Raw genomic sequence first — 27,081 nt, forward strand, 5'->3', positions numbered from 1 at the left:
ACCTTCATCTTAAGATTTTAGATTGAAGTGTTGTTATTGTCAGCTGTTACATAAGTAATGCACTGAGTGATTGATGGTTTCTTGGCTCTGTGTTCAGCTAGGTACCCAGATGTCTGAGGAGGCTCTGAGGATGACGACTTGGCCTTAGAACCCCACCAGTATGTCAGGTAAGATGTCTGACCTGATTATCCTGACACACACGCACAGCCTCATGCCCCCAGGTGAATTCTAGATAAGACTTTAAGTTTACTTTAGAGTTGCTGATAGTTGATATTTAAACCAGTATTCACTAAAATCTAAAATTGACCTTTCATGCTAAAAACAAGTACTCTGTGTTTGCCCTGAATTATTTTCTTGTCAGCCTAGAAAGACTCAGCAAATAGACATTTATAGACATATCATGAGACACTAAAACTGAGAGACAAACATCTCGGGTGCAAACCAGCAGCTCATTAGTTTGTGTTTCTTATCTTTAAACTCAAGTCTGCAAACTTAAATGCATCCAATCTAAAAAAAAAACATCAGTTAGACTCAGTTGAAAATTTGATAAGACCCTCGAAACATGATCAGCTGCAGAATCAGTTGCGATGATGTGAGTCGTTGTTCGTCTATGGTGAAAGTGAAGAGGCTTAACCTTGTAATGCAACGTTAGTCAGTTTAAATTGTGACTTTTGGACCTTGGCATTGTTATTTTAACTGCTATTTGCGATGTTTAGACTTAAATTTTTAGCCAGCATGCACAAATTATAGAGTTGAGTATTTATTGCCCTACACCTGGTGCAAAGAAGCGCACAACTGTCATTGCTAGTCTTAGATTGACACAGCTCAGTGTCATTTTCACAGCCAGCGCCCACGTTGTGCAAATGTTCTTACACCCATCTGTGCACACATGGGTGTATACTATAGGTCTTAACACAAGGTGTGGTCAGGCGCAATGTTGGCGTATTGCTATTTTGAGACAGAAGAAAGTAACTGCGCCATTGACCAACAAAAACCTGGTCTGAAGTCAAAATGGCGCCGTATTTTCCTGCTATTTAAAGGGCACATTATTTATACGGTAAGATGCGTTTTCTAGAATGTGAACGTAGCAGAGAGCAGAGCAGAGCTGCAGGGCTCCCCGTCAAGGAAGAGGCTGTCTGCATTTAAGCACGAGGAGCAGCAAAACTTTGTTGATTGTTTCAGGCACTACAAGTGTAGTTCTGTTTCCTCTGTCAAGTTCAGAACTACAGAGTTTTGCTGCTTACATGTCCAACAATATTTGAGTGGGTGTTGGAATTCATGTTCAACACACCTATGATTTATAAACAGACAAAAACAACCCATTTATCTGTTGTGCGTTACTTTGCACCCAAATTATGCACCAATCAGCGAGCAAAAGTAGAGTTGGACATGCCCTATATGCACTTGCGTTGTGCACTTGAGCCCATGCACTATAGATGATTTTAACAGGGCCGTTTTAGTTCTACAACAACCGAGAAAACTCAGTCTGCTGATAAAGATCAAAGCTCTGCAACAAATTGAGTAACTGGACATCGTCTACTGCTGCCACCAAGGTCAAAATTGAACTGTCAAGCTTAACTTCGTCTCTGGTCTTGTTTGTTAGTGTCCCGTATAGGCATAGCCAATGAGAGGAAACCATGGTGTAGCATGAAAGCCATTGACAAAATGGCAACTTTCTGTGCAGAGCATACTTCCAGCTTTACGTGGCACACTGCTTGTGCAACTGATCATGTGTGGAGGGCCTTAGAAATACCTTTTGTGTTCTAATGTCACTGGTTAGTGCTGAGCTGTCCTCATCATCAGGGGACCTTATTTACTGTAAGACACCCTCTAACAGTGTCCTCTAGCAGCAGAAAAGCAACATAATCAGTTTAAATCAATCATATCCTTTTGAAAGGACAGTATTGGTCTAGTTTCAGTGTTAGAGTCAAACACCACATTTTACTGAATAGAAATAAAATGCTTTACTCTTTAAATGTTTAATGATTTGAGAGTTTAATTGTCTCAGTTTGAACTTGGAAAAAACATTTATTACATTTCATATAGTGCACATTAGGACAGTAGATTAAAAGCCGTTTCAGGACATGTTAAAGCTCCCGGCTCGTAATGTAAAGACAGACGTGTTGCTGTCTACAGACAAGATGTCCTGCACGTTGAACAGTCTGTGCCACTCTGTGTGTTTGCTTACTCAGCACAGACAGTGTACAAGGCGAACTAGCCATCGCGTGTGGATTTAGCCGGTCCCACTGACCTGGCTGACCCGCCACATATGCTATCGACCTCAGCGTAGCGTACAGACACGAGCTTACATGTATCACATGAGGAAATGAACCTGATCCCCTCACTCACTGTAACACCAGACCAACAACAACAACATAATGTGACAAATGTTTCTGATGCTTCATTCACATTTAACCTGCTGTTTTATTAGACTGTTGATTCCTTTGATTTGATGTGAGGAGCAGAGGAGCGCCAGTCTGCCTCTCTCACCTGTTTCACTGAGCAAGTAGCTTTTTTGTAAAAGTGCCTCTCCCATCTATTTTAGAGCCAGCAGAAAATTGCTCCCCCCGCTGGAAAGATGAGGCCATTCAAAATGGTAATATTTATCCTCCCTCTCAGCACTGCTTTTCCTCCTCTCTGTCAGTTTGGGTGAGCTTTGGAGCACTCATGAAAACTGTAGAGCTTTCCACTAAAAAACTGAGGAGCTGCTTCAGATTTAACCTCCTTCAGATTTTGCTTGAAATGTTGTGAAAGGCCTTGAATGACTCGATTGATTCTGTTTTTATCTGGTAACTTGGGTAAGTAAGTGATTAAGAGAAACCGAGGGATTAAAAAAAGTTCAGTTGGCACACTTTAGATGAATTACTTTAAATTAAATACCAAGCTTAAGTCAGCGTATTGTAGTCAGCGGAAAAAGCAGGTCAGCTCAACATGAAAAAACGTATCTACAGGCGAGCATGCATACATTAGGAATAAAGTGGAAATCATCAACACAAACAACTAAAGTAACTTTAATAAAAGTCAACAGCTATTTCTGGTTTCCCATAACTAGTACCAAATTATGCCATTCTTTCCAGTATTGGAACTGATCACAAAAACATCGACTGCAGCATATCCATTATGGTGTGGTCGTCACGAACAAGGTCAAAGAATGTCTTTATTTTGCTAACTAACATAATTACATCACCGACATGAAAGCAAAAGGAAACAAGAGACATGATCAGAGACCCATTTGATCACACTAACAAGTAAGTGTAGCTGTAATATGTGTCTGATCATCATACTCTGTGGATACTGAACAAAAATATGAACACAACAATTGTGTTTTTGCTCCCATTTTTCATTAGTTGAACAACAAAAGGGACGGTGCTGCAGTGGTTAGCATTGTCACCTCACAGCAACAGGGTTCCTGGTGCGAACCCAGGATGGGTGCTTCGAATCCTGGGTGGGGGAGTCCTTCTGTGTAGAGTTTGCAAGGTCCCCCCCCCCACTCAGTGTGGGTTTTCTCCAGGTACTCCGGCTTCCTCCCACAGTCCAAAGCCATGCAGCTTAATTGGTGACTCTAAATTGTCCGTAGGTGTGAATGTGAGTGTGAATGGTTGTCTGTCTCTATGTGTCAGCCCTGCGATAGTCTGGTGACCTGTCCAGGGTGTACCCTGCCTCTCGCCCAATGTCAGCTGGGATAGACTCCAGCCCCTCCCGTGACCCCCAACAGGATAAGCGGCTATGGACAATGAAACAACAACAAAAGGCCACTCTGAAATATGCATTTTTATCACAGAACACAACGCTACAGATGTCACAAGTTTTGTGCTGCCTCCAGTATTGTTTCTGTGAATTTGGCAGTACATCCAACCGACCTCACAACTACAGACCGCATGTAACCACCCCAGCTCAGGCCGTCTGATTGTCAACAGCCACCCAAACAGCTGATGCAACAATTGGTTTGCAAAACTGAAAGTTACTGCACACACCATCATAAACTGTCCTGGGGAAGCTCATCTGAGCTCGTCTCAGATGATCTTGCAGGTTGGATGTACTGCCAAATTCACAGACACAACACCGGAGAAGGCGTATGGTAGTGAAATGAACATTTAGTTTACAGGCAGCAGCTCCGGTGGACATTCCATCTGTAGCATTGTATTGTGTGATATAACTGCACATTTTAAAGTGGCCTTTTATTGTGACTGTGCCAAGGCACACCTGTGTAGTAATGACGCTGCTTAATCAGCATCTTTACGTGCCCCACCCGTCAGGAGGGTGGTTAATGGATGATGTGAGTGAAGTGCTCACTAACACAGGTTTAAAATTTGTGAACCTTTGAAAGAAATAAGCCTTTTGTGTGCGTGGACAAAGGATTAGATCTTTTATTTCAACTCATGAAAAATGGGAGCAAAAACAAGAGGTTCAGTCATTAAGTGAACACAACCAAAGATTCAGCAAACATTAAACCAAACGTGGTATGCATAGAAATGTGCGTTTTGGAGTGATGAACATGATTTTACAGTGTTTGCCACGGATGCATTTTAATGACAAGGATGTGAAAGTAATGCAGGTGTTAAAAGATTATAGCCTGTGCTAGTCTGGCCGTGTCATGTCGTAAGCATAGAGTGTATATTACCAAGTTATAACCAAGTTATATCCTTCTGAGCCAAATGACTGTTGAGATAATCTAGATGAAAAATTATCACAGTAAACTAATCACTAACAGATCTGTAAGCATTCAGTGGAAACTTTCTGCTTCCTCCTATATCTCTGCTTTCCTCGCTCTTACACAACACTATCACCACACAGCTTTTCATATGACGGCAGGACAGCAAGACCAATTTCCAACACTAATCCTGCATTTTAAATGAAATGTATCATCCAGTCCCCAGAGTAAATGTTGGCATTGTACAATTCTGCAGACCACAGATAAGTGACATTTGTACATAATTATATATGATATGTTGAAACTTAATGTTGCAACAGTGCTGTGGTTAATGAGTGGTTATATATTTAGGCACAAAAAAACGCTTGGTAATGGTGAGAAAAACATCATGTTATGGCTTAAAATACCCAGTTTGGTGGCACAGTTACAGCTGGAAATGCCACAATATCTCACATAGAAACAACCAGTTTTGGTAGCACACATGCCTCTGGAAATGCTACGTTATCTTGCTAAAAATACACCAAGTTATGATGGCACAGTCACTGCTGGAAATGCTGATATCTTGCAAAGAAATTACTCAGTTTTGGTAGCACAAAGGCCACTGGAAATGCTATATCTTGCTAAAAAATACACCAAGTTAAGATGGCAAAGATGGTTAAGATGGAAATGCTGATATTTCGCAGAGAAACGACCAGTTTGGTGGCACAAATACTGCTTGAACTGCCGCATGTCATGGCAAAAATACATCCAGTTTTGGCCCATTAGCCTGAGATGTCTCCTAAAAACACACCCAGTTTGGTGGCCTAGTTGCTGCTGGAAATGTTGCTGTCTTACAAAAAAAAGACCCAGTTTTCGTGGCTCAGTCACTGCTGGAAATGCTGTGATATCTCGCAAAGAAACAACCAGTTTTGGCAGCACAAATGCCGCTGGAAATGCTATGATATCTTGCTAAAAATACACCAAGTCATGGTGGCACAGTCACTGCTGGAAATGCTGATATCTCGCAAAGAAACAACCAGGTGTGGTGGCACAAATGCCGCTTGAAATGCCGCACGTCTTGCACAAAAAGACCCAGTTTTGGTGGCACAATCACTGCTGGAAATGCTGTGATATCTTGCAAAGAAACAACCAGTTTTGGCAGCACAAATGCCGCTGGAAATGTTACGATATCTTGCTAAAAATACACCAAGTTATGATGGCATAGTCACTGCTGGAAATGCTGATATTTCGCAAAGAAACGACCATTTTTGGTGGCACAAATTCCGCTTGAAATGCCGCACGTCTTGCAAAAAAAGACCCAGTTTTGGTGGCATGGTCACTGCTGGAAATGCCAGAATGTCTCACTTTAAGACAACCAGCTATGTTGTTTGTTGCTCTTAAACAATGGTCCACAGTTAACTAACTTTCATCCCCTCCACCTCCCCATGATAAAGTCAGCTTCTATACATGTTATCAGAACTACGTCACTTCACAAACGTTAATATGAATCTTACACATTTGTGGTTTGCAGAAAGTACAATGCCAACATTGTCTTCTGGCGATAGGGCTGTAACTGCAGCACACACGGTCTCTCAGACAAAGTGTCTATCATGCCTGGCAGGTGTTTTATACTCTGCACTGACTGCTGGTAGAGTCAAGGACACTTTTCATGGAGGCCTGGGCTGCTGAGAATACACTACACTCATTTCTGGTCCTCTGCGAACACTGTTCACACAAAAGGATGACTTTTAAATTGTCTCAATACAGTCTGAATTGCCTCAATTCAATTTTTACAGCTCACATTTGTTGAGTTAAGAGGGTTGTAAGAAAAACCTCATATAAGGGCATGTCTGGTGCACATTCAGAGGCGATGGTGTGAATTGTCTTGATAACACTGTGTCCATCATTTCCTCTCCTTTTGGTCCTTGCGATACAGAAGTAAAGCAAACACACTGACTTGGATGTGACTTTGTTAATCAGTGTCGACAGCACAGAGCCACTGGTCTTCATCACCTCAGTGTTTTTTCCCCGCACCTCTCTCGAGAGTACCTGTCAGTCATACGGTGTGAGCTATACTGCCTTGTGTGTGACTCAACATAAACCAGTGATGCATCATTGCAAAAGCAAAATGACTGCATGTTAAAATGTTGATGAAGTTGTTAGATTAATCGGCTGTCTAACAGGCTTTAGTTTCACTGTCACAGATGTCTTTGTTGAGCTCTCAGTGAGAATCAGACGGAGCTGCAGATGACTCGTAGTCCTTCTTCACTTGTGAGGGTTCTTTGAGGACAAATGACATCAGCTTAGAGAAGTCACTGTATTATTTAGTGCTGGAATAAAAACCTGCTGACAGACTTTATGACATTTGGCAGGTCTGTGAAAACACTTCAAATAGAAAAATAATCTTTTCATCTCTTGAGTCCAGGCTCATTTTGGCTAATGTTTGCATTAGTTGTTGTCTTAGTCCTTACCTGACAGGCATGATATCTTTCTTTCTAAAGGGACAGTTCACCCCAGATCGAGAATACATCTTACCTGCAGTGCTATTTATCAATCTAGATCATTTTGGTGTGAGTTTCTTCTCTTTATTTATTTATCTATTTATTTAAGAAAAGGAGCATTTCGGGCGTCGGTGGCTTAGTGGTAGAGCAGGCCCCCCCATGTACGAGGCTGTTGCCGCAGCGGCCCGGGTTCGACTCCAGCCTGTGGCCCTTTGCTGCATGTCACTCCCCCTCTCTCTCCCCCCTGAAAATGCCCCAAAAAATATCTTAAAAAGAAAAAGAACATTGTGCATTAATCAACATTTTAACAAATGTAAATGCACCCAAATTAGCTGAAAGTCTACTTTTCATCGGCAGTCCCTTCACCAGCTGTAAAAAGGACAGTTAATACATAACATGTTGCATTATAGCAAAACACATCACATATAATATGGTTACAGACAAACCATTATCACATGTTACAGTTAAATATTATGTGTATCAGCGTTCACATCTTTGGGTGTCAACAAGCCATTTCTTGGCATTTAACTTAAATGAGTGATATGATGGAGGCTCTAAATGTTTGCGGTGCTGACTTCCACTGATGCGATGCCCTGAAGGAAAAGACGGCCTGGCTGAATGCAGTTTTTCTCCTAAATATAATGGAGCTAGATGGTACGAGGCTTGTGGTGTATGCGTGTATGTACTCATTGACCTGAGGCTTGTGATGGTGGTGGCGTGAGATGTAAATATTTATGGCGTCGTCCTCAGGTGAGCTGTAACATTAGCCGGCTCTGTGGTGCTAGGTGAGTAGATGCACACTTCCTTCTGCACAGTGGGTGCGGTTACATGACGGCTTCTCATTCAGAATGAAATAAATCTGAATTAAATTATTCGGAATTAAAGTCTTTCCAGGTAGTTTACATGGGAAATATTCATTCCGAATGAGGGTTTACACGAGAGATCAGTTTAATCGTCTTTTAATCGCCTGTATTCAGGTCCGTGCAAGGTTTGGGGCAGGGAAGGTTTCTGATTGGATAGGGGGCGGGGCAGATGTTACGTGTTTATGTTTACCGGAAGAAAACACTGTAGTCCTCGCTCCGGATAACAAGATGCTTGACGATGCCGTTCTTAGTGCCTTTTTCGGGCTTGTTTTGCTTATATTCTTGAAGCAGCAATATGACAACAACCTTGTTCTGCTAATGCTTCGTCTGTTGAGGAGGAGAAGAGAGGTAGAAGGTCGAAGAAGGGAGATAGAAGACCGTGCTGTGGCGAATGGAAACCGGTGAGTGCAATGAGTCCGACTCCTCTATCTCAGCCTGTTGCTATGCGCGCTATATACGTCATCGCGCCAGAAGGGCAAGGAAACGAGCATGCGCAGAAAGACCGTAATGAACTTAAAGAGGAATGAGTGTATACAAGTGCGAGAAATTAATTCAGACTGTAACTCTAACTTGTAAGCACACTGTATCCTCATGGGAACGACTGCACTGCATAAATCCAGTTTATCACTGGTTTTCTTGCTGATCAGTGTTTGTGGAGCAGCTGGCATTTGTCTCTCGATGACATCATCTCCACAGTCTGTCTCAGCTGTTCAGCTCAAGGAGACGCTGAGCTGTGTTATGTTGCTTTTTCCTCCAACATTTCTATTTGGTGTTGTTTAAATTTAGAGATTCATACGTCGTCTGAGTCAGGTCAGTTTTATGTAAATAACCTAATGTCACTCAATAGGACGCTCTCTGTTCTGCAACACAAACAAAGTGCTTTTGTCAGCTTTGTTTTGGTGTTTAAGTTTAAAGTGAGTTTTATGTGTCTTGGGGGAAATCTGGTTCAATAATGTTGCCTCCAGAAGTCTCTGCTGTGATGATTCGCTCATTAGATCTGTGTCTCAGCCGTGGCTTGTCTGCAGACTTCTTAATGAGGTCAGCGAGGGGAACAAAAGCAGCTCGGATGAATTGTTCCTGACAACGCCCACAGTTACTCAAAGAAGACTGAGTGTGTGGTTGTTAGAAAGTTTTTTATTTATCTACTACAAACGTTTCTGATCAAAAATAGTCTTTATTTTTTTATCCTCTTTTTTTAATGCAGATCTTATATTTTCATATACACGTGACGGAAATATAGAAAAAATAAATTTCTGCACACTAAAGAAAACTCTGGCCAAACAAAGCATACCTGGAACATTCTGCTCACAGAAAATGTTTTAAAAATTTACAAAACATCCAGTTAGGTGAGCAGCTCACAGGTACTGACTCAAATGATTTTTACACAGTGAAGTGAAAATAAGTACGATTTCTTTTTATACACAATATAAAACTATAAAATACATGATAAATATACATATACAGCAGAAACATCAAACCTATAAACAGGGAATTACAACAAATTGAAAGAGAAACACATATAAAACATGAGATAGAAAATTAAAAAAGGCGAGAAATGTTTAATGTAAAAAAATATTTATTCCAAACTGAAAGGTGGACCTTAAAAAAATTTACAGTTTTTAAAATAACCCAAAATAAATACACTGTATATAAAAATATTTCTGTATATATCGATATCATGATATTTGTAATATCATAAGTCATGTCTTTTCCTGATTTTAAAGGCTGCATTACAGTAAATTGATGTAATTTTCTTAACCTTGTTATGCACAGTCTAGGGGTGTCTGTTTTATTCTAGCTGCTCTGTTAATTTGTCTTTACGATCAAAGTGCCAATTGTAAACTGATATTGTGATATTTGAATTTCTCCATAATGCCTGGCCCTAAATTTAAGTAGAACCAATATCAGAAGATTACAGTGAAAACACACAAAGAGCCTCCAAAACAAAACAAAAAAATTAAAGAATTTAAAAGAGGCAGTCTCACTGAAAAACTATATTCATAAATTTTGAGCTTCCACTGAAAAAACTACAGGGCAGGCCATTTTTATTTTATTTTATTTTATTTTGGTTATTTTATTTTATTTTATTCTATTTTATTTTATTTTGTTTTGGTTTATTTTATTTTATTTTATTTTATTTTATTTTATATTGGTTATTTTATTTAATTTTATTCTATTTTATTTTATTTTGGTTTATTTTATTTTATTTTGGTTTATTTTATTTTATTTTTCTTAATTGACACAACCCCTAAACAATATAAATATATGTATATAATATGGATTAATTTTGCTTGCCTTTTTTTTCCTATTTATTGATTTATTTATTTATTTTTTCTTACATCCAAGGTCTGTGTGTGTTTTTGTACAATTTCTGTACTTTGCACTGTAGGGTCAATTTTAGGCAATTATCGTGGTTAAGTCAAACTGGCTAGCCTAGGTCTGTGATTTGGGATGGCCGACTAAAAGACAGCAGTCATGGTTGATAAAAAAGACGAGCATAGTTTGCAGGTCTTAGACTCCGACAAACTTCCACATGTGAAGGACTTCCTGCTGTGGCACTGAACATTGACCTTGCATGTGTAAATGTGATGTGAGGTGTGGAATCCAATATGGATGTAGTTCTTTGGGCTCTTTTCCTTTCTAACGAGCTGCACTTGAACCTACGATACGTGACCCTGACCAGATGAATTGCCCCTGCTGCGTCTGGGCAGGTTTTAAAGTGCCTTAGAATGCACTGCCTTCTTACTCAGGCAGATTCAGGATAATGGCAAATACATCCTGGTGTGATGAAATGATTCATGATAAGTGAGATTTTATTCTTGTGCAAGCACTCAGTGAATGTGTACTGTTCGACCAACGTGAAGGGCAACCCGTCCTTTTAGGGCTCTGCACTTAGAGCATATAAAATGAAGTCAAAATAAAGTGCAGTATCTAAAATAGATTCCTGCCCTTCATTCCAAAGTGCAGGATAATCCTCTCAAACTTTAACCTTCAGCGATGGAAGCCTTCTGTTGTTCCCCTGAGCTTACCCTGAACTTTAAGGGGAAAGGTTCACCAACCTCCTCAGGTAACACAGAGTAGCTGGGGACATCTGGCGCAGGGCATCATGTCAATTGAGGGCCCGGGGTAAAAGAGATTCCTCACATCCAAAAATTGTTCATGACCGGCTTTGAACCCCCTTAGGCCGAAAGTAATCAATCAGGGAGGGAATATATCTGTGCAAAAGCCCGCTGCAGGGCCACTGTGGTGAGGTGGCGTCCGCCGCAGAGATGCCCTGTGTGCAAGGCGAGGAAATACAACTGTAAAGCAGAAGTGTATTGTGATCTAAAATAGGAAGGCCTTGTTGTGAGGAATACCTGGAATCAGACGCTGGAGACGAGCCATTAGAATTCAGTGGAGCATTTATACTTACTCAGCATAAATTCACAAAGGAAGTGTGAAATATTCTTGCGGACGTACGATTCAACACGTGGTTATTAGAGCAAGGTTAAAGAAAAAGGAATAAAAGACAGTCGGGGTAAGTAGAGAAATATTTAGTGTTTAAAAATTATTGTAGGTTGCACAATTTTAAAATAACTAAAATGTACGTGCCTGTTTTTATGTTCTAAAAGTGATTAATTTGTGGTGCGTCTAAATATTGAATATAATAGTCTTATGTTAATCTTGAATGTTTTGTCTAAACCATCGTTTCTTAAATCAAGCTCCACGTACAAGGTTTATTTTCCCTCGAGCTTCCAATTATGTAATTAAATAAATGAGCATATTTAATGTTAGCTATAAAGAAATTTCTATTATTTGCATTATTTCAAAAGAAGGAAACAGAGCATGAAAATCCATCATTTAGATAAATGCAATAATTACATTTTTAATTCATGAATACCTCGTTAAATATCGAATTCAAGTCAATTTTACTGGAGTCTTTGCATCTGTTTTTTTTTTTTTTTGATAAATAAGAAGTTAATTTTTAAGTTTTTGCAGAACGGCAAAGATTTAGAAAGACATACATACAATACTCTTATTTAAATAAATTAAAATAAATAGATTAAAAATATTTTGTGTGTATATAGCATAAATAAAAATATACTAAATTATATTATATTTGTACATAATTAATTCAAATAAATAAATATAATTCAACTACACATTTTATATATTACTTAAAATTAAAATATATTTAAAAAATCTAACTCACAGAGAGACCATTAAAATAAATACATTAAAAATACTGTATAATGTGTATAGCATTAGTGAATTTTTTTTTTTACATAATTAACTAAAATAAATAAATGAATACAATTAAATTATCTATTCAAATATATTATTTAAAAATAAAATATATAACCAAAAAAAAAAAAAAAAAGAAATCTAACTTACAGAGAAACCATTGAAAACTTAAAACCCGACAGGCGTAGGCGTTAATACTGCCCACTCAGACAACAGATTGCTACAGTATTGACAGGCGTTAAACTCTGTCTGACGAACGCTTAACAGTTTGTCGAGAGTCGAAACTCCAAACAAGATTAGTCCATGGTAAGGACATCACCTCATCAAAAAGTTAAACTGGTATCAAGCCCTCTTTGCAAGCAGATTTGCCTCATTGGGCCTGTCTCTGAGCAGCTGCTGCATGTTGACCACATCCACTTGTCACACACTCACACTTATTACATGAATGGGGCCGGTAATCCCACTGTAAGCCTTTTCAACTGTTCAGTTAGACAGATTATAGAAAATTAAACATTGATCGTCCATTTTTGCCTCGTAAACATTGTGACATTATGTTAATACATTTAGTTAATGTTGGATTTGTTCATTTGGTGTTTCAAATTCAAGTATTCGTGATAATAAAGACATTACTGAAACTGATTTATAAGAAAAAGTGAAACACTTAAGTGCATAAAACAAACATTAATTCTAGTGACAGGGTTGTTTTTTTTGTTTGTCTCTGGGGGGCATCTTAAATAACCTCTGAAAAATAGAAAAAAATAATCAGAATTCAGTGATTTTTGGACGTTTGTTCTTATTTTAGTGGAAATTAGCTCGATCTTGGCATTCTTATATATTGAAAAAAATCTAATGTTAAATTGGTAAATTATGAGCCACATGCAGCAGAACATGTGTCGTGTTAAATTTTATTCCAGCAGTGTCTACCTATGTTTAACGTATCGAGGCTTAAACGCCTGACCTTTGCATTGCACCTGTCTTTAATGAAGCACTAATCAAGTTTGAGAGCTTAGAACAGATCCAAATAAACAACGATATCAGACTTTAGGTCTTTCCTGGAAGTCTCAGTGATCACCGAGAGGCAGATATCGGTTTAAAAAACAGAGACAAGCTGTTAATGCTCCGAGGGATCGAGGACAGGGAAGCAATATTTATTAACAGTGAAACAAAGTGTGCTGTTGGTCACTTATGACTGTGTTCATAAAAAGAGCATGATATTTATGAGTTTAATTCAATAAAAGTTGCTCAATTTGCTCAGTTTCCCTCTATATTATTCACCGTGCACTTCCCACTCCTCATCATGGAATCTAAAATTGAGCTGTCGTGACAATTGTGATTCGATATCTGGCATTTGGCATTGTAGGTTTCTGCAAACCACGGATAATGTTACATTTGTATGTTGTATATGTTAAATCTGTATGTTTCATATCAAGCATAAATTGAAGTGTTATGTTTAGGGTAAGGGTTTAGGGTTTAGTACAGTGGTCAGCTGCTGACCGCCTCAGTGTCCCGCCGTCCACCATCCCCTCCTCCTCCTGAGGAGAAACTCAGCTCAAGTACATGTTATCTGATATAAGGCAAACGTATGAATGTGACATGTTGGTGGTTTGTTGAAACATAGACTACAACTCCAACATTTGATTCTGGCAGCTGGGCTGACGTATAAACATTCAACTGCTGGATCCACTGATTTCTTTTACAAGTAATTGCATTACTACTGTGGGAAATATTCACGTAATTCATGTGTGCATATGATGTTAATTGTAAATATTTGTTGTTGTTTTTTCCTCATGGTTTATTTATTGAAGGTTTTCTTCATATACATAGGAGAAGGCAATTGAGGGATAACTGTTCAAAGTGATGGTTAAACAGTTCACTGAGTACAACGTAATAGTTCCCTCGCCCATAACATAACATCGTCTGCTACTCGCACCTTAAGACATGGAGATAGTTACAGGCAAAATATTATATGACCTTCCAGTAAACAGATAATATAAACAATCAGGCATTCAAAAACAAAACAAAAACAACAAAAATGAAGAAAAAAATAATAATAATAAATAATAATAAAATAAATAAATAAATAAATAGATTAAAAAAAAAAGGGGGCTGGAAGTTGTAAGTCAAGGCTTTGCACATATAGATTGTGTTCTCAAAAGCACGGCCGTAATCACTTATTGGGGGCGGGGGGGGGACAGTTATCAGGCAACACCTTCTGCACCCCAACCCTCCAGGGGGTCTGGGCGAATCCAGGAGAACTTTGTAGAAACTTAACAGCTTAATTAACTTTGTTACGCCTGGTTCACACTACATGACACTTGTGTCTGTTCCGACAGTCACTATGTCACATTACGCAATTGTGGAGTCAGAAAATCGTGCCGACAGACATGACACACTACACCATGGTCCACACCAATTATCCCTGGTTGTCTTTCACGACGTGTGTGATGTTATCGGGTTATTCTTGTCCTATTCATATTATAATAACTATTATTTCAGTCACTGTGTCTGTTCACGTGTCAGCCACAATGTTGTTGTAGTAACGTTAAGAGTGCCACCAGATGGCAGGAGCTACATTTGAAGTACCGTACGCAAACATAAAAGTCACTGATTCCTCCACAACAAGTTCCTGCAAATGTTTCACAATAAAAGCCTGTTTAGAAGATGGAGGGATTCTCTCAGCCGAAGTTATGAGGGGCTTTTATTTTGAAACAGATACAGGAAGTGTTGAGTTTGAAATGACGGCACAATGCATTAACTTTATCAAGGCAAACAGGAGTGGATAAAAAAGTAAAAATATAGAAACACAGAGGGATTAATAAATAACGGACCGTCTATAATGTAGTCAATGTAAGTAAAAGCCCGGCCACTATTTTTAAAAATTTTCTTACTTTATATCCTCCATTTTGAAGAGCTAACATTGTTTGCTAGCTTGATGCTAATGGTAGTACTCACCAGGTTGATAATAATAATAATAATACATTTTATTTGGAGGCACCTTTCACGTCACCCAAGGTCGTCCCGATGAAGTGCCTCTGCTGTTTCACGCCATCATTTTTCCCTTTTTACTCTGTCGTGTAACATCCCCACAGGAAATATCTAAAAGGCTGGGGTGCTGTCATACAGTTTCCACGGCAGCAGATCTCTCTGTGTTTCTATTGGTCAAAGTGACGGCTGTGACGGGAGAAGTCGTGAACGACACAAGGAAAATCAAACATGCTAGACTTTCTGTTGGAACGTCGTGAGGTGTTCCAGTTGGTTGTCGTCTACTATGGCACACTACAGTACATGAAACGATGGATTATCACGTATGACACTTATTGCCGTTCACGATCTGAGCCGAGACCGTACGCTGCTGCGTTGGGCTATAATCAGGCTGATATCGTGAAGTGTGTACCAGGCATTAGAGCATTTTAAAACAAAAATCTTAGCTCAGAGGTCAAAGTTTTGGGGACTAAGTGCCATTTTAGGGAGCCAGGATATGATTAAAGGCCACACAGGAAAAGTGAACACCATGACTTTTTTATGACAAATTACACTATGATACTTTTAATGACTTTTTTAATGAAGTCCTACCTGATTAGTTTTTATGGCACTCATATTTAATTCTAGTTTTCCTGTTTTTAATTTATTCAAAAGTAATGAAATAGAGAGACAGTCCAGGTGCTGCACTTATTATTAAATTTGCTATTAATTATTTTGGATGGTGGTGTGTGGTTGCCTCTCCTGGCATGGCAAATTCTTTGCAAACAAATAATGAGTTGAGATATGTCCTATCCCGTCTGCCATCACGTGGTTTCTAGACATGAACCAGCTTTATGACAAAATGTGCAAACTTAATTTGTCTATATGAACAATAGTTGGAAACTGAGGGTTTAAATATAATATAGTGACAAATAAAAGCTTCTCAATAGGTGATTGAGTGTTTCAGTTTGTTTGGTTTGACATTATCGAAGATATCTATTCTATAATGCTTCATTAAAGGAGAACACCACCCAAATTAAGAATCAAAATATGTTATTGTATATGCATATTTTTTTTTTATACCCAAATGAGCTTTGATCTATTGTAGTGTTCTGTGTATGGAAACAGAAAATGTGCCCATATCCGATGACATCAGAAATTAGAGTTTAAGCAGTCTAGTTTTTAGATTTGGAACAGAGTTGTTCATGTGTATTAATATTTTTAGACAGTCTCAGACCACAGGAACATCGTGTCTAAATTGTGAAAATGGGTACTTTAAGAGCCATTACGTTCTAACAGAGCTGTCAGGCCCATCTCAGCCCGTCACACACACTCCACAGAACACACACACTGTCATTCAGATCATCTTATGCTCCGCAGCTAATGAGATTGAAAAAGCCAGCGCTCCACAGTCGGACTTATCGCTTCGACATGATGGCATGTTTAAGTCGCTTTAAGTGTCATATTATATCTGGACACATAATGACTTTGCTAGTCTAGTCTCAGGGTTTCCACCTGTATTACAGGATTATCAGGACCCTCACTGAAAATACCTAATTAGGCAGTCATAGGCATCATTCATTCATCTCAGTATTGTCACAGGGACAAAGCAGAAGATAATATAGTGAGGTCAAGGTGAATCGTTCATTTACACGGATCTGAAAACCATAAAACTCTAGAAACATTACTGACGTGTATTTTAATGTGTGCATGTTATTTTGAGAAGTTGTCGTTGTTTGGAGCCCCTACAGGTCATGTGTTTTCAGTTGGTCTCATTGAACTGATGCAGATTTTACACTCTGATGCAAATGAAAATACAGTTAATAACCAGGGGAGATACACACAGTAATTACTCCATGTAATCACATTTCTCTGAGTAACTACCAAGGCCATAACCGAGGGGTCTGGCCTGGCATCCCATCCCCTGATAAAAGTAACGTGTCCCCCCCAATATATATTGTAATTACTACATTTCTGAAATGGCTTGATGGCTAAAATATATATTTAATTTAATTTAATTTTATTTTATTTAAGTTTAGTTTATTTTAGTTCGTTTAATTATTTTCTTTTATTTATTTATTTTAGTTTGGTTTATTTTAGTTCATTTAATTATTTTATTCTCTTTTAGTTTAATTTAGTTTATTTTAGTTCATTTAATTATTTCATTTAGTTTAGTTTAGTTAATTTAATTATTTTATTTTATTTTAGTTTATTTTAATTCATTTAGTTATTTTATTTTATTTTGCTTTACTTTATTTCATTTTAGTTCATTTAATTATTTTATTTAGTTTAGTTTAGTTAATTTAATTATTTTAGTTTATTTTAGTTTAGTTTAGTTTATTTTAATTCATTTAATTATTTTATTTTATTTTACTTTAGTTTATTTCATTTATTTATTTTATTTTATTTTAGTTAATTCAATTATTTTTATTTATTTTATTTTAGTTTATTTTAGTTAATTTAATTATTTTTGTTTTAGTCTATTTTAGTTTATATTAGTTCACTTAATTATTTTATTTTATTTCTTTTATTTTAGTTTATTTTAGTTAATTCATTTTTTTTTTTTTCAATTTAGTTTAGTTTAGTTTAGTTTATTTTAATTCATTTAATTATTTTATTTTATTTTACTTTAGTTTATTTCATTTATTTATTTTATTTTATTTTAGTTAATTCAATTATTTTTATTTATTTTATTTTAGTTTATTTTAGTTAATTTAATTATTTTTGTTTTAGTCTATTTTAGTTTATATTAGTTCACTTAATTATTTTATTTTATTTCTTTTATTTTAGTTTATTTTAGTTAATTCATTTTTTTTTTTTTTCAAATGTTATTTAAATTTATTTTATTTTATTTATTCATTTATTTATTTATTTATTGACTTGGAGAAATTAACAGTGCATTGGAAAGAACCAGGCATGGAAACAAACCGTAAGTTGACATGTGCAAATATTTAGTGGCTTTCACATTCTCTTACCTGCAGCACAAAACCTTGAGCTTGCTCTGGCGTGTTTAAAACTTTTTGTTTTGTTTTTAGGAAAAACAGTATAATGAGAAACAGTGGTTAAAAACTGTGGCTGAAAAACTGACATTTTACTGGCTGAGATGTTTTGGTGTTCTTTTATGTGAACACTGTGTTCATGGTGATGTAGCAGTACTGAGGTGGGTAATACCACTGTATGTATAAACCAAAGCAAAGTTGAGAAACACAATAAAGCTCTAAACTACATCAACTTTCGTGGTCAGAGGTCCACCAGAACCCTGATTATCCCCGTTTCTTCATAATCCTCCACAGCAACAGTATTGATTGTGTCTTTTCTGGAGGACGTGATGGCGAGCGTGCAGACTGGCTGCAATTCAGAGAGTTCATACAAGTACAAGCAGCAGGGATTTTAAAGCCAAAACTGCACGCATCTTTACTCAGACATCACCATGTGTTCACGTTTCATGTTAATGTTTGTTGCCCCCCTCCGTGATCCATCACCCAGCAAGATGTTCCGTGTTCTGGTACTTGGTCGTCTTAAGAAGATCGCAGGCGATTGCGTGATCAAATCGGCCCCAGAAGCTTTACAGATGAGCGCAGGAACAAAGACAGATTCTGATTGTATGTTGCTTTTGTAAAATGCAAAATGAACTGCAGGTAGTAAGATCCCTTTGCAACTGACCACAAATACATTGCTGAATACTTACTGATAAAACTTGTCTGTTGACTGTATAGCTCAGACTTTTGGGTTTCTTGATAAGGAGACAGGATCAGAGGACGCTTCTGTTGGAAAAAAATACCTAATTATATCTCTATAATCAGTTTGGAGCCCTCACCATGCTACTGGAAATAGAGAACAGATAATACAAAATTCAACTTGATAAGTGTCTAATTACTGGGTTTATGGGAATGTTGGGACCCAAAATGGGTTCACAGGCTTCACTCATAATGACCCCAGTATGAATTTATGTTTTCTTGGTGATCCTGTGTGTTATACATCAGTAAAGGCACTTTAAATGCATTTATTTTCTCTTTTATAATGTATTATAAAAATGAAGGAATGGAAGGTAAATCAAAGGGAGCTATAATGGACCACCTTTAAACCAGAAATTTCTTCAATAGTATTGCAGCGAGAGTTTGTCCATAGAATAAATATACGTTTAAAATGTCAGAAAGTACTTGTACAAATGAAAAGTGAAAGCAATCATATAAATATATAACATAAGAATTACAATGAACAGGCTACATACATAAGTTTTGTTCAGTACTAACTGGTTTCTGTCGTATTATCCATAAACCAGCGGTTTTTGATTCTGTGGGATTTTTGTCTCTTTGTATGTTTATTTAAGTAAATTTATTTCTAAGAACCCTTTATAAAGCAACCTGTTGTGATGACGTATGAGGTCACGTTACGTTAATGAAGAAGGCATTATGAGTCTGAACAGATACACATCCTCGCCATAAGGCTTATCCCATCTGTATTGAGCAGGAAGCCTAATCAATATGGCTGGGTATAGCCGATGTCCAGGATAATAGGTGCATTATCTGAAGCAGATCGTGCAATGTGGCGCTCAGTGTGTCACTCGTGTGTAAGGAAAAAATATTGATTTTCAAACAAAATTACAACCATTCTTATTTTAGGCTGACAAAGCTTTTATTTTGAAAGATTTCACCATCAAAAGTACAAAATGTGATGAATGGAACAGTCTATTACTTCAATATATATTTTTAAAAATAGAAAAGAATTAACATTAGTATTTTTGTAAGCATCTTTTATTGAAATCTTTAAAATAAAAGTAGTAATTAATTGAATTAATTATAGCATTAGCATGTATATTTAATGTGTATATATATGTTTTTACATCTACCTTACAGGCAAGGTAATTAAAATTATATTTCATTCTCCCAGTATGCCCAGTAATATAAATTAAGTTTTGGTTTTCATTATTTTATTTTTAAAAAGTGTTAATTTTTCTCAGTAATTTTACGTTAAAATACTGAGCTCAATGTTTGCACTCAGTCTGTTAGCTTGTGGTACAGGGGTTAAATACAAGTTAGGGTCTTACTGGTGAAAAGTCCGGGTTATGTGTATAAAATACAAAACCCCTCTTAAAATCTTCTTAGGGTCATAAAGTTCAGTAAATAGTTGGCAGGAATAATGATGTGGCGCTGACCTAAGCGAGCTTGTTTACGGATTCTGTTTAAAATACCCACAGGATAAGTAAAGGGGTTAATACACAAAGGTTAAAGGTTAAGAGGTCAGGAAAGGTATCAGGACGATGAGAACGACTAATTCTTCCATGATATGAGTACCCTCGTCAAAAAGGTTTTCAAAGAGATAGGTTCAAGATTTCTTGGAACTTTTCTTTGCTTTCTTTGGAATTGTTTTTTAGATGTAGGTGCAACACGCGAGGTCTTAATCTGTGGCACATTGAGGATTTGTGGAGTGTAAGATTAGAGCTCTACGTCGTCATAAATCTCTGCTTCCCAATTCGGCCGTGTTGTGGCGGGTGGGGCAGTTGCTAGGTGCAGTCTGTGGTCTGTGGACTTGGTGGATGACACGTTTGTGCGTCTACGTAGGGTCAACCTCTGAGGTTTTTTTCCAGACCAGGAAACTTGTATCTGCCACACTCACATGGCTTGATGCTCTTTCTTGGACCTGGCTTTGTTTTTTTTTTAGAACCTGCTAAGATTCTTTTTCTAGAGAACAGATAGCTCGACTTGACCCAGAACTTTTTATGGTGCTCTGCTGTGGCTCTCCATGATGAACTACTGCATACCAGACATGTACGAGATGCCTCACACCGGGGTGGGAGGCTACACGGTGCAGGGTGGTGGGGAACACTGCATGTACCCAGGTGAGGGACCTGGGTACGGACACTGTGAACCCCAGCGGCTGCATCATCCACCCTGCATGGAGCAGGCTTGGCCGCCCAGCCAGCACTACTCTTGCTCGTACGCCGGCGGGCCTCCTGTTTTTAAGAGCGAGTTTTGCAGCATGGAGATCCCTCTTAGTCATTACCACCATCAGCCTGAATATTTCCCTGAGATCAAACCTGAGTTCTCACACCTGCAGTGGATGCAGGGGTCGTACAAGAAAGGTATGACGTCTGGATTGTGATTGCTTACATGTTCTTGGTCACAGAGTATTTCTGGGACTCGTTCAGGTTTTGAATAGTTGTTTTGTGGTTGTGTGTGAAGTATATGTTTTTTGGTAATTAGTTATAACCTCCTTGATCAATGAGTCTGGATTTAAGTCTGATAAGCATAAATCCAAGATTTAAGGCGTCACGCGGTGGCAGGTCTGTGATGCTCAGAGCGTTTGAGGCGTGCGGGGGTTCCTTATTGATTGATGGTGAGGCAACAGAAGGCCGACGCAAGATGTATTATTGCTTCCTTAACAAACCCCAAAAAAGGTATTGATCAGTTTGTTAACCTTCGGTCCTGGAGTCTGCCAGGGGTCAGAGCACTGAACTCATTAAGCCAAATCCCAAAATTGGGCCAGGTGTTAACTCAGCGAGTTAACTAGAAGTAGAAGTCGGTGCTAATCAAATATTAGGTGTCGCACTGCTGGACACACGAGAGTCAGCCTACCTTTAGCTGTCCTTGCGTGACTCTTTGAAGCCATGTTATTATGTCACCAGTTCGCACCTACATGTTACAAATGGACACAAAGGGACAGCTGATATACTGTATATTCAACATATGGATAGCGTCTCTTTGATACCCAGTTGTTTGCGCAGTTTCACAGGGAAGCAAAAAACATTCAGAATGAAACATAAAAATGTGATGTTATTAAGATAAAAGTTAATTTTAGGTCAACATCAACCAAAATCCAGTTGAATAAAACCGCAGCAGTCATGAAAATATTTTAAAATACAAATCCATCCATCTATTTTTCCCTCAGTAAAACCTGATATTAACCCTGTGTCCTCCTCTCCAGGGTACATTCCAAGTTACCTGGACAAGGATGAGCTATGTGTAGTGTGCGGGGACAAAGCCACAGGCTATCACTATCGCTGCATTACCTGTGAAGGGTGCAAGGTAACACAAGCAAGCCTTGTTTTATTTTTGCAGCTAACTTTTAACATTTAAATAAGGCTTTTCTGAGCACATGCCTCTCTGCTCTCAAGGGCTTCTTCAGGCGAACCATCCAGAAGAACCTCAACCCGACCTACGCTTGTAAGTACGAGGGGAAATGTGTCATCGACAAAGTGACCAGGAACCAGTGCCAGGAATGTCGCTTCAAGAAGTGCATTGTGGTGGGAATGGCAACCGACTGTAAGTTTTACAGGCCCAGACAGCCTCATGTCTTGTTTCTGTTAATGTGTAAATCAGAGCTGAAATTAGCAGATTAATCTATTCGTTGATCAGCAGACAATTCATTCATTCAAATATTTGCTGGCTCCAGCTTGTCAAACTTGAAGGTTTGATGTTTTTCTCTGTCTACTATAGTAAACTGGATGTCTTTGGACAGTGATGGGCATTTGTCACCTTTTTCTGACATTTTATTGACAGAAAAATTACCTGATCAATTAAGGGAATAACTGGCAGATGAATCAATAACGACAATAGTCAGTGCAGCCCTTCTTCAAATTCATGACCAGTGGTGCGGACCATTGTGCTACAGGAGTGGTTTAAGCAGTCTTTATGGGCATCTTGATACTTGCCTCATCATAAAGACTTTTGGAATACCGCTGGAAGCCTCTGTAAATAAAATGAATCAGAATACAGCAGCTTTTCTTTCTGTTGAATGAATTGCATGATAGTTAAGTGTAATGACTGTTGGGTGAGTGCGCACTGCTTACCCTAGATCTCCAGCTCTAATAGCATCAAGGTTGTGCAGTTTCTGTACTGAATATGAGGGTTGTGAGGCAAGGTCTGAGTTTGGCATTTTGGCTGTGGCCATCTTGGATTTCTGATTTCTATTGAGACAAGACAGTGGAGAGATCCCTAATGCTAGCTGCTAGCTTGGTTAGCACAGTGTATTTACAGGTATGGTTAATTGTGACAATGCTAATGCTAAAAAACAGGTTTAAAACCAGTGAAACAAAATGTATTTACCAAAATAAAAATTGAACTGAAACATTATCCTTTCATGAGCTAACACCCTACTGCAAGCGACAGTTACTCCTATACTTGGTAAATCTCGGTTAACATCATGGTTACATTCACTAACCAATGTTATTATGGTAGCGACTTGGCAATGGACGGCACCTCCATGTCATTCAAAGCAGCCACGTCCGTTTGGGACGTGAGTTATTTAAAAACTTACCATGCATACAGTCGTCACGAAAAAGAGAAATTAGATAAAGAGACCCAAACTGTTTTTTGTTCCAGTCTGTAAACATGTTTATTTCAGCTGTAAAGTTGAGTATTTTAACATGAGGGTCTATCGGGATTGACTCACTCTTAGAGCCAGCCCCAAGTGGCCATTAGAGGAACTGCAAAAACGGTTTAAAGTCTCTGAGACGGAAGTAAAGAGCTACTTGTGACTATTGTGTACATGATGTTGTTCACTGAATATTATGCTATTACACTTGAAGAGTACCACATAAAGCGCTACCTTGATTGAATGTAATCTTGTGTTTGTTAGTTAATGTCTGTCCGGTTTAAGTTTGTAATTCAAGCAGTATTGCCCTGTATTTTCAAGTGTGTCACCAATTCATCAGTTCATACTCTCCCCTCCTCCTCCTCCTCCTCCTCCCGTCCCCTCTCATTGTCTCCCTTCTTCTTCCTTTGCCTCTGCCCCCTCCTCTTCTCCCAGTGGTGTTGGACGACAGCAAGAGGCTGGCCAAGCGGAAACTAATTGAGGAGAACCGGGAGCGCCGTCGGAAGGAGGAACTGCAAAAGACAGTGTGGGACCGACAGGAGCCCACCCAGGAGGAGTGGGACCTGATCCGTATGGTGACTGAGGCCCATATGGCCACAAACGCACAGGGCAACCACTGGAAGCAGAAGCGGAAATTCCTGGTGAGACATCCTCCCTCCCTCCTCACCACAGCCTTCATCGTATNTCCACCCCCACCCCTTCCACATCACGCCCCTGTCTCCTCCACTTCCACCACAGCCACTGTTCCTCTGTTCCCTGTGTTAATATGTCCATGTGTTTTTTTGTATCTCCTTGTAGAGTGGGGAGAATTAGCTGGACGATGGTGAAAAGTGTGTTCCTCAACGCAGCAGCACTAATTTATAATGGAACATCTTATTCTTGTCTGTTTTTTGTGCAATGATCTTTAATCGCTAATACTAATAACTTGCTTTTTTGTGCTGTTTCATTTCTCTCTCTTTCTGTTTGTAGCTTTTGATTTTACACCTCACCCCTTTTTTGACTAATTTTGATTTTCTTTTCTGTAAAGTCTAATCGCTCTCTGCAGATTGAAAGTCCGTCCCAGCTGTTGACTTTATTTGGGGTTTCTATGGCACGATCAGAAGGAAGCATGAAACTAAATTGAAATGCGGGGTTTGTAGCCAGCCGGTGTAATAGCAGGTGTGTATTAAGGCGTTCGTGTAGGACTCAGTAAGTTTTTTGCGTGAAAGTCAATTTCCATGTGTCGTGGACATAACAGAAGTCAGTACTTACGCACTAAACTCAAGAAAAATTCATTCGGAAACGTTTTGTAAAAATTTGTAAAAGATTGACGAAAGCCGTATGAATTGTTTTGTTTCACTCGTCGTCCGTTGTTCATGACAAAATAATACATTTCCGTGTCGTCGAGTGCTTCTGCGGACCTGTTTGAAGCCGTGGTCCTGAGCCTGATCTCACCATAGAAACCCATCTTGGATTTCTGTCCTCACCTGTTTTCTATCTGCACACTCTTTCATCTGTCCTCAGTTTTAACTTGTTTTCTTTTTAGTTGGCTTGACACGGGTTCTTCATTGAAACTTCACGATTCCTGTTGATTATCCAACAGGTCGAGGAAGCTATGCTTCTTAATGAAATAACATGTAATTTATTCTATACTTCTGACCAGAGTGCAGCGGGGGTGAAGGAAACTAAGGTAAGGACAACAAATATTAAAGTGATGTACTGCCTTTTCAACATGTGCTTGATGCAGTTTACATTTACATGCGTTACACATTTGATGAAGTGCAGTAGACATATGAGTGCTACATGTCTGTAGTGATGTGTCCCCATTCACATTTTTACATGGTATTGGCCAGGCGAATTATTGTCAGCTCAAGAGTCAACCACTTCACTGCTTTCTAGTTCTTCCATTATCGTATTCAACCATGAACGCTTTACACACTTCATTTTAACCTTGAACTCGTTTCATAATGTAATGCTAAGTTTAATACTGTTCTCATAGTACAATAAAATTTACATGCTGTTTTAATTTTTTATGTAAGCTTTGGGACACTTTGGACATCGACCTTCTCTCTTTTGTGTTTCAGCCTGAGGAAATTGGTCAAGCGTCCATGGTCAATACACCTGAAGGAAACAAAGTGGATATAGAAGCCTTCAGTCAGTTTACAAAAATTATCACCCCTGCCATAACCCGAGTGGTGGACTTTGCCAAAAAACTGCCTATGTTTTGTGAGGTGAGTGACAAAGTTTAGTTAAATGTAGACAGAGAATAAAGAGGTCACAACGCTCCCTCTGGCGGCGGCGGCAGTGCAGGTCAAGCTGTTGACACCTGAGTTTCTAATTCTGCAGTCACGTTACAGTGGATTTACAGTAAAGCCACAAATGTTCTTGGCTGGAGTTCATCACATATACATTGGAAACAGTGTGAATGTCAGCCAACAAGACTAGGTCAACACCTATTGTATGGCTGGAGTGAATGGAACACTAGAGGGCTTTTAATATGAAAGAGGAAGTGGCTGCATTCAGCTAGTCATGGACTTTACCTTGCTGTTACACAGTCACACAGCAGGAGAGACCTGTTTTTTCTGGAGCTGTACACACTGATTACTCAGATGCTCTTCAGCTCCAGTCAGTGATGTGCTGTGCAGCCATCGGCCCCTCTACAGAGCCAAGTTCCACCTATAACAATAGTTTGTAGAATGTCCTGTGGATGCCAGTTAATTGGCTAACTAAATAATTGGTCAACCTCTAGTTACAGGCAGTTATTTTTGGTGACAGAATCCGTTTGGCAGCCACTTGGCGGCCTCCGTCCAAAACTGTCTTTTTCAACCAGGCCAGCTAATTAGCGTGCTAGCCTGGTAATTCCACCATGTTTCTGTGCTAATGTTACCGTGGTGACAGAAAATGATCTGACCAAAGTTAGCATATGACAATAACAATGTGCTTTCCTACGCTGTGACAAGTGTGTTGATGAAGCATTAAGGTGTTAAATTTTGCTTATGTAGCAGCTGGTTCGTTAGCTAGCTAGCTCGCTAATTCCACCATGCTATCATGCTGCAATACAGCTCTGGCAGTGCCTATAAACTTAATCACCCACTCTGTGATGGACAGACTAAAAAAGAAACACGAAATTTAATTGTTAGTGTAAAAAAAAGATTTCTTAAAATCTCAAGTATAATATCAATATCGGCCTCAAATTAATAATTTTATAATATTTTATGGAACTTTAAAGCTGACTTACAAAGTGCTGAACAGTAAAACTGAGTAAGCAAAACAATTTCAAAGTAAAACAAAGAATAAAACAGTAAAATAATATGTAGCCTAGTAGAGTTCACAAAAGTCTAACATCCTTTAATTTAGAGCAAAGACTACATATTTGGCTGTCGTCACAAACGGCAAACAAGGTGTCAAATTCACTAACAATCAAACTTAAAACAAGTGTTATTTTCCATGTCCGTTATTTCTTAAACGTTTTAAACTGTAGTCTTCATATATGTTTAAATATACACTTGCTTGTACACATTTTTTTCCATGTTCAGCTTAGCCATTAATTGGCATTAATTAAGTGGACGTCTACTAATTAAGCACTGTCTCTATTTTACATTTAATTTTA

At 38.4% G+C, this 27,081-nt stretch overlaps 1 protein-coding gene across 4 annotated transcripts in view; it reads left to right on the plus strand.

Moving 5' to 3' along the window:
- Nucleotides 1-27,081, plus strand: part of thrb (thyroid hormone receptor beta) — a 149,130-nt gene that overhangs the window by 116,162 nt on the left and 5,887 nt on the right. Inside the window, exons 3-9 of one of the 4 annotated variants that reach the window (XM_050034638.1) lie at nucleotides 98-167; nucleotides 2,546-2,596; nucleotides 22,104-22,204; nucleotides 22,294-22,441; nucleotides 23,928-24,133; nucleotides 25,075-25,161; nucleotides 25,556-25,702. In XM_050034638.1, the coding sequence (XP_049890595.1) occupies nucleotides 161-167; nucleotides 2,546-2,596; nucleotides 22,104-22,204; nucleotides 22,294-22,441; nucleotides 23,928-24,133; nucleotides 25,075-25,161; nucleotides 25,556-25,702 (747 nt within the window). In that variant the 5' untranslated portion in view covers nucleotides 98-160. Of the gene's footprint in view, nucleotides 1-97; nucleotides 168-2,545; nucleotides 2,597-20,906; nucleotides 21,262-22,103; nucleotides 22,205-22,293; nucleotides 22,442-23,927; nucleotides 24,134-25,074; nucleotides 25,162-25,555; nucleotides 25,703-27,081 lie in introns of those variants that run through there. The other 3 variants (XM_050034639.1, XM_050034640.1, XM_050034641.1) reach the window with 3 other exon arrangements.

Source organism: Epinephelus moara, chromosome 22 (genome assembly GCF_006386435.1).
Source record: "Epinephelus moara isolate mb chromosome 22, YSFRI_EMoa_1.0, whole genome shotgun sequence".
NCBI lineage: Eukaryota > Metazoa > Chordata > Actinopteri > Perciformes > Serranidae > Epinephelus > Epinephelus moara.